Source organism: Chenopodium quinoa, unplaced genomic scaffold (genome assembly GCF_001683475.1).
Source record: "Chenopodium quinoa cultivar QQ74 unplaced genomic scaffold, ASM168347v1, whole genome shotgun sequence".
Taxonomy (NCBI): Eukaryota; Viridiplantae; Streptophyta; class Magnoliopsida; order Caryophyllales; family Amaranthaceae; genus Chenopodium; species Chenopodium quinoa.
This window is the reverse complement of record NW_018742484.1, coordinates 3655664-3664756: the sequence shown is the minus strand read 5'-3', so window position 1 is coordinate 3664756 and position 9093 is coordinate 3655664. Positions and strand designations below refer to the sequence as shown.

The window sequence follows — 9093 nt, the reverse complement described above, 5'->3', positions numbered from 1 at the left end:
ACAATTCATGCTCAAACAATATCAATTCCAAGCACATAATCAACTAAACATGCTACTAATTCATCACTTAAATCATACTTTACAAATCCTGCCATGATACTACGCATACACAAATATTGTTGTGCACATACGTACCTTGAATAATGCCTAAACTCGGCCACACTCGCTAGAAATCACCTAGCTCAAAGTTCCCTACAATTAAGAATATATAACTATAATTAATCCACTATTCTCACAAATTTTCAGCAACTATTATACTCTTTAAACCTTACTAATTAACCCAATTTAATGACATAAAAGCCATAAAACCTTTTCTGTAAGTGGGTACTTCAAATCTTTCAAATAGACTTAATTTTTATGACTTAAATAAAAAAATTCTAGCATACTTATTTAATATAAAACATCACTAATAGACTAGGAAATCATATTTAAATCATTAAACTTTTTTCCCTTTTATGGGTAATCAAACCCTAACTCAATAATTAAAAAGTAGTGTGCATAGATAAATTTCAGCATTAATTTGAGGGCTTTATACTCATTAAAGCATGTTTAAACCATTAATTAAACAACAACATCAACCTAGGATCAAACCCTAACCATAAATATTAAATTCCCAAATTCTAGGGTTTGTAAATTGAGGTTTTTGATTGAATAAAAATCTGAAAATTATATAAACAATTTAACAACATCAAATACCCAAAATCAAAACCAAAACATAATCAAAATCATGCTTTAAATTAATAAAAACAATAGAATTAAATTAGGAAGAGAAAAGAGTTTTTTTTATTTATTTTTTATTATATATATATATATATATATATATATATATATATATATATATATATATACACTACCAAACCACAAAAGAGAAGAGAGAAGGAGAGAGTGGTCGGTGGTGCGCCGGTGCTGCCGCTGCTCCCGGTGGCTCGCCAGTGGTGGTGGTGGCGCTAGTGGTTGCCGGCGTCAGGGGAGAAGAAGAGGGAGAGAGAGGCGTAGGGAAGGAGAGGAAAAAGAAGAGAAAAAACAAAAGAGAGGAAAAATAAGGGGAAAGAGGAGAGAGAAAATAAAGAGAAAACCTTGGAATTTTTGTGAAATCTGATAATTATGATTTTAGAGTGAAAAATCTTGAGGTTTTGAAGTATTTATACTCCCCTTCTAAAACAAAAACTCATAATTACAAAACTATCATTACTAAATCCTACTCCCCCTTGACTTCTTCCTTTGGGGCCAACTTGTTGGGCTTTTAAGTGTCCTCAATTCCTCAACAAATTGATCCAACTATTAAAATAAAGATGACCCAATTTAAAACACTTTTATTGCCTCAATTAATGACTCATATTATTTTATGCACATTTACATAATATTTAAATAATTAATTTCTTTTAAAAATAAAATGAATCATTTTAATTTATAAAATAAATAAAAGGAAAAATTCATGGGAATAATCTCACCTTTGCGCCGTTCGTTTTTAATAATCCCACCTTTGAATAATCCAACCTTTACCCCTAATTCTTTTTTACTGGTCCCGACCGGTCATGTAACTTGTTATAACAGGTTACATGACACGTGGCGGCCTGTGATTGGTCAAAAAAATTAAAAAGAAAAAAAAAACAGAAAAAAATACTCCCAGCCACCCCTTTCCTCTTTCCCCTGCCCAACTCTTTCTCACCTCCATGAATTCCGACATACTCCCAGCCACCCCAGCCACCTTCACCGCCCTTCCCCATCCACCCCACCTTCTTCCCCTCTGAAATCCGACCACCCACCCCCTTCCCCTTCTTCCCAGACCACCACCCTTCTTCCTCCTCTTTTCTCTCTCCTCCACGACTGTCAACAACCCCAATTAGCCACCTACCCCACCTTTTTCTCTTCTCTTTCCTCAATTGAAAACATGGAGGTCACGGCCTCAGTGTTTCAGGTGAAGTTTAGAGCTGGTAGAGGTGAGGATGGGGATTTCAGAGCTGGTGGAGGGTGGATAAGGGTTTCCGTTTGCGGCGAGGGGGTGGGATGGGTTACGGGATTCAGGCAAGGGTGGGGGATGGGTTGCGAGTTTCAGCCAAGGGGTTAGAGATGGGTTACGGGTTTCAGGCGGCTAGGCAAGTGGATGGGGGATGCGAGTTTCAGGCGGTGGTCGAGGTGGACGATCGGAAAGGGTGGGGGCTTGGAGAAAGAGTCGAGGTCGGTTTAGGGTCGTCGGCGGTATGGGGAAGACTGGGCGCTGGCAAAGGGGGAGGGGAAAAAGGTGGCTGACTGGTGGAGGTGGTGGTGTGGGTGGCTGGTTGGTGGAATGGTGGTTGTTGAGTTTTAAAAATTGTTTTTCTTTTTTTAATTTTGTTTTTTAATTTAAAATTTTAGACAAATTGCATAGTGACACGTGTATTTTAAATCAAAAAAAAAAAATTTGACCGGTTTAATCGGTTTCTGGTCAAATGGAACCATTAAAAAAGAATTGGGAGAAAGGTCGGATTATTAAAAAATAATTCAAAGGTGGGATTATTAAAAACAAACGGCGCAAAGGTGGGATTATTCCATGAATTTCCTAAATAAAATAAATAATTTATAAATATAAAAATATTATAAAAATATGGAGTATTACACGAGAACACTCTATCATCTCCTACTAATTCACCATATTCAATCGCAAATCGCACCACCAATTTCGATTCAATAGTTGAGTTTAGAGATGTGATAATCAACCATCGTCCAATGCCGACGATTTTGGGATTCGCATCGGAATGCGGGTAATAATCTTTTGATGAATGTAATTGATGGGTTTAAGGAGATTGAAGAAGAGAGATTTAGGGTTTTAGAATGAGAAGAAGATGAAGAAGAAATGGCAGGATTTGTAGCCACTTTTCGCCAGTTGCTAATAGCATTTTTTCCACTAATGAACCATTTTTTGTGAAAAAAAATATACCTACGAGTTTGTTTTTTTTGTTTTTTCCCCCTTTTTTGAAAGAAAGGATGCATTTATAAGCCATGTTAAAATTAGTGATATGGAGGTTGATTCAGCATAAAACTCTATGTTGGTGTGGTTACTATACTTTTCTCAATTAATTTTTATTTTCTTTTTGACAAGCTTTTCTCAATTGATTTTTAGAATGGATCATCGCTAAACTGATATTTTATATGTATTTGAACTCTCATCCAACCTGGAATAAGTTTAGCTCAATAACCCATTATATAATTAATGAGAGTAATGCTCATCAGAAGGTTCCAGAAGCTGCATATAGCCTCGTCTAATCAGTAACTTAGCCACGTCAGCATTTTTCTGCTATAACAGATTCTTTAGTTTGTTACATAAATACACAGTCGGCATTTTATTTTGGGAAATTCTACATGGTGGCCTCATGGTTTTGAGTTTTCTACGTGGAAGACGAATTTTTTTTCCAGCTCTCTTCAGTGGCACCAAGGTTTAGAAAAATCTACATAGTGACCTTTTTTAGGTTTATGGCTAACCTTTTTAGTTAAAATGGTTAACCTTTTATTAAAAAATTATTTAAATTATATTTTAAAATTATAAACTTTAAAAAAAAAAAAAAAAACCGCCCCAACCCAACCAGCCACCCCATGAACCTCCTCTACCTCCACATCCACCACGAACTCCCCGAAAACCACCCCAACCCAGCCAGCCACACCGGAAACAACCCCTTTCCCCAGCACCACCCTTCCCCCATACTTGAAACAAACCCACAAATCCCCACCCACCACCTTCGAATCCGCCGCGAAACCACCGCCCTCCGTCTCTAACACCGTGAACCGCGCGCCGATCCACCCTCAAAACCTAATAAAACCCTAGCCTATGGGAAAAGAGAGAGCTTGTGTGAAGGAAAAGAGGTGCTAGCATTTGAATTTAGGGTTTCGTGACGGGGATGGCGGTGGTTTCGTTGAATTTGGTAGTTGTTTTGGGGATCAGGGTGGCGGTTTTGGGGGTCGGAGCTAGGTCAGGTGGGATTGTGGAAGGCCGACCGGCCAGTTTTGGTGGTTTCGATGGTCAAGGGTTGGGCTGGAAGGTGGTTTCGGTGGTCAGGGGTGGCCGGATTCCGGCAAGGATTGGTGGCTAGGAATTTTTTTTGTTTTTTTTTTAAAATTTTATTATTTTAAAATATAATTTAAATAGTTTTTTAATAAAAAAATAAAATAAAAGGTTAACCATTTTAACTAAATAGGTTAGCCATAAACCTAAAAAAGGTCACTATGTAAATTTTTCTAAACCCTGGTGCCACTAAAGAGAGCTGGAAAAAAGTTCGTCTTCCATGTAGAAAACTCAAAACCATGAGGCCACCATGTAGAATTTCCCTTTTATTTTATTTGATTATAATAAGTGGTTGCAACCACTTTAGGACAATAGTATTAATAGGCTAGCTAGTAGTAGTATTCATTCATTCATTAGATTCTTTCTTTCTCCCTAGTTTACCTTCTCTCTGTAAACTTGAGGAAAAATCTCCATTAATGCTTTGATTATTAGTTTTAGTACTCGAGCTTGAACTCTAAGGACAGAGCAATGAAGGAAGAAAATCTGGTGTTCTACTTCTTTTTTGATTCGTAGATTGCTTGTTTTTGTGTGTTTTCTCATGGTATCAGAGCAGGTTTGTGCTTTTGTGTTTACAAATTGTTGCGTTCGATTTTGCTGAAGTCTGCAGAGTAATCGAACAATTGAAATAGTTGAAGAATCTGAGGTAATCGTTTAATTGTTGTTTTGATAGTTTCTTGGAAATTCTTGACTGAAGTTAATTGTGATTGGAGATATTTTTTGTGATTTTCTTTGATAATTGTTTGGCTGAGAATTGTTTGGAGATTAACATCTGGATGTTGCTTGTTGAATTCTGTTATACTGGATTATCAGTTGTGTATGAGAAGAATTAATTGCTTGCTTGATTAATTGTGTTGGTTAGTTATTGGTATATTCTTCTTGAATCTGTTGGAACTGAAGTAGAATTCAGAATTTGTTTATTGAAAATGGCTCGTGAAAGTTCAGTAGATCCTACAACTATTCTTAGAAGTGTATACTATATACATCCTTCTTATAATTCCAATACAAAATTGTTGAATGATTTGTTTAATGGAACCGGTTATAATAACTGGAAGAGAACTATGATGCTAGGGATATCATCTAGAAACAAGCTAGGTTTCATAGATGGATTTATTATTCAGCCAAATGAGACAGACTTAATTGCTAGAGCTTGGCAAAGGTGCAATGATCTCGTTGTTGGCTATTTGTTGTTTTCTCTAGAAATTAGCTAAGAGTATATGGTTTCATAAGACTACAAGAGAAATTTGGAAGGATTTAGAGGATCGTTTTGGACAAACCTCTGCAACACAGTTGTATTCCTTACAACAGGAACTCATAGACATGAAGCAAGGTAGAAATGAGTCTGTGACTGAATTCTTTACTAGAATTAAGACAGTTTGAGATGCAATAGATAGTGAGAATCCTTTGCCAATGTGTATTTGTACAAATTGTACATGTGCAGTCACTCAGAAAATGCTTAAGAATCAACAAGATCAAACATTGATTATGATTTTTATGAAACTAGATGATAAATTGTCCATGGTAAGGACACACGTCTTATTGATGCAACCACTTCCTACTATTGGTGTTGCTCACAGGCTTTGTATGCAAGAAGAAAGGCCTAAGGAAGTAAGTCAAATTGCTGCAGGAAGTGGAATTGAATCAATGGCCTTTGCTGTAGACAGGAAGAGATTCTATGATAGGCATACAGACAAAGGTTACAGACAAAACACTGATAATGCTCGGAATACTAGGAATGCATATCAGAATTTTAGTGGAAAGGTGATGTCAGGATCTAAAAGAGCTTCCAAGTGGTTTTGTGATCATTGTAAGATACCAAGGCATGGCATAGAAAGGTGCTTCATGTTGCATGGTTACCCTACATGATGGACTGGAAATGCTCAGAAAGCAAGAGATGCCAATCTTGCTATGACTGATTCAGAAGAAAATGATGAGAATGCTTTAATGGAAAATCAGATACATAACACTAATGGTAAGGGGCAAATTAGTGTTAATCAGTACAAATAGTATTTGGTATTCATTGGAAAGCAATCAGGTCCATATGCTGAGAAATCAGACAAGCAGAACAATACATGACATGCCTTCTTTACAGGTTAAATTTGTCTTATGGCTAGTTTTAGTAGACAATGGGTGATAGATAGTGGTGCTACAGACCATATATGTCATGATTTGAGGATATTTGAGTCTTATGAGTTGATGAATGACATAGACAATACTATAACCATTCCAGATGGAAAAAGGGTCAAGGTTATACATATAGGAACTGTAAGATTGAATGATACAGTCGTACTAAAAGATGTTTTGCATGTGCCAGGGTTTCATTTTAATCTAAATTATGTGCATAAACTTTGTAGAGACATGAATTGTAATGTAAATTTCACAGTTGATTCTTGCATTATTCAGGGTCAACATCTGAACCAGACACTAGTTCTTGGTAAACTGAGAGATGGCCTTTATTGTACAGAAGTTCAACAAAGTAATAGTGTCGTGGGAAAACTTGAAGAAGTTTTTAATAAGCATGCTGCAAATGTGACTTCTTGTAATTCCAGTTTGAAGAATAAAGACAAGGAGGAAACTAAGCTTTGGCATTTGAGATTTGGTCACTTGCCCCTTTTCTAGATTACATTATGTTAAGGAACACTTTAATGATAGTTGTTTATAGGATTATATTTGTCAGGTCTGTCCTGCAGCTAGGCAGACTATACTACCTTTTTCAGTTAATAGCATTAAGTGTAATAAACCCTTTCAATTAATTCATGAAGATATATGGGGACCCTATCAAATTTCAACTTACAATTGTTGTAATATGTTTCTCATTATAGTTGATGATTTTTCAAGAAATACATGGGTTCACTTGATTAAATATAAGTCTGATGTTTTTTAAATATTGCAAGATTTTGTTGCTTATGCTGAAATACAATTTACTTCTTTGGTTCTTTGTGTGAGGTCTGACAATGCCAAGGAACTAACTGAAGGGGAATTGAAAAGGTTTTATAATAAGAAGGAAATTATCATTTAGAAAAGCTGTGCACAGACACCCCACAGAAAAATAAAGTTGTGGAGAGGAAGCACATGCATCTTTTAGAGACAGCAAGGGCTCTATATTTCCAGTCTAAAGTACTTGTTCAGTATTGGGGAGAATGTCTATTGTGTGTTGCTCATCTGATAAACAGGATGCCCCTACAAGTTTTGCATAATATATCACCTTATGAAAGATTATTTGGTGTGAAGCCTCATGTTGACCACTTAAGAGTATTTGGTTGCTTATGTTTTGTCTCAACAGTTAAACAACAAAGAACCAAATTCGACTCTAGAGCTTAGCCTTGTGTCTTTCTTGTTTATCCACCAATAAAAAAGCCTACAAAGTTCTGAATCTTCATACAAAGAATATTCAAGTGTCAAGGGATGTCATTTTTCATGAAAAGCACTTCCCATATCATTTTTCTGATTTTCCTACTACTCCCTCTTCTTCAACTTCAAAATTTACTTACCTGTAAACATTGAATATGATCCTTCCTTTGATTTTCCAGATGTATTCTGGACAGACAATTCTAGTCAAGCTGACACTGAGCTATGTTCTCACTTCCTGACTTTTGAATCAAATTATGAGTCTAATTCTGACACTAGCTCTACTGTCCTAGATATTTCCAATATTCCACTACCTCTTCATGTCAGAACATCATCTAGACTAACTAAACCTCCTTCATATTTGGATGACTATGACTGTTCTACAAAAGGGAGATCTATTTCTAAACATTGGTGTAACATGGTCCATTTTCAGGATTTGTCTACTACCAAAAGTGTTTAATTACCTCTAAAGCTGCTTTAACAGAACCTGAGTCATATAAGGTTGCTTCTCAGAATCAGAACTGAAATACAGCTATGTCAAAGGAACTTGATGCTTTAGAAAGAAATCACACCTGGGATGTTGTTGACTTACCTAAAGGGAAAAAACCTATAGGCTGCAAATGAGTGTACAAGGTCAAGCTCAAGTCAGATGGTTCTCTATAAAGATACAAAGTTAGAATAGTTGCTAAAGGATATACACAAAATGAAGGTATTGACTATTAAGAAACTTTTTCTCTAACTGTCAAGATGGCAACTGTGAGAAGCATTTTAGCTTTGGCAACAAGAAAAAATTGGAAGGTTTTTCAATTAGATGTTAACAATGCCTTCCTTCATGGTGATTTACATGAGGAAGTATATATGAAGATGCCAGAAAGAGTACCAAATACTGGAAACAAGGTGTACAGCTAAGAAAGTCACTATATGGCCTTAAGCAAGCTTCAAGGCAATGGTTTGCTAAATTGGTCAGTGAACTTTTCTCAAGGGTTTATTCATTCTAAACATGATTATTCTCTTTTCATAAATAAGTCTGGAGAACATACTACAATTGCTGCAGTATATGTTGATGACATGATCATTACTGGAACAGATTCTTCCAGTATTGATCAACTAGAGAGGCATCTTGACTTGGTTTTCAGCATAAAGGATTTGGGTGTTCTCAGGCTATACAGCAGATGGTATTACTATGACACAGCATAAGCTCACCAAAGAGCTCTTATCTACTGGTGGGATTCAGGTGGACAGAAGAGTTGCTACACCCTTGCCACAAAATTCTTTCAGGATCCTATTCTTTACAGGTGTTTGATTGGCAAGCTCAATATTTTTAACAAACACCAGACTAGATCTTTCCTATACAGTACAAACACTAAGTCAATATATGCAGTCTCCCAGGATCCCTCACTTTCAATCTTTGCAGCATACTCTCAAGTATGTTGCATCAACTTCAGCCAGGGAATTCTTCTTAAAGCTTCTGATCATCTGAATTTACAGGCTTTTTTCTGATAGATATTGGGGTGCTTTCCCTGATTCTAGAAAGTCAATCCCAGGCTTAGGCTAGTCTCCTATAAGTTGGAAAAGTAAGAAACAAAGCACAATTTCCAAGTGTTCATCTGAAGCAAAATATAAGGCTATGGCCTCAGCTGCATCTGAGGTAACTTGGACAGTCAAACTACTTGAGGAATTGGGTCTATCTTCTCTCAAAACTGTCACCCTTC

The 9093-nt window shown here is 36.3% G+C and overlaps 1 protein-coding gene across 1 annotated transcript; it reads left to right on the top strand.

The window, feature by feature from the left end:
* The first annotated feature begins 4959 nt into the window (after nucleotides 1-4959).
* Nucleotides 4960-7906, top strand: LOC110719163. Its single transcript, XM_021898067.1, has 7 exons — nucleotides 4960-5004; nucleotides 5234-5363; nucleotides 5475-5794; nucleotides 5918-6039; nucleotides 6148-6298; nucleotides 6437-6632; nucleotides 7815-7906. The coding sequence occupies exons 1-7, from the start codon at nucleotides 4960-4962 to the stop codon at nucleotides 7904-7906; spliced, it is 1056 nt and encodes a 351-aa protein (XP_021753759.1).
* Nucleotides 7907-9093: the final 1187 nt, after the last annotated feature.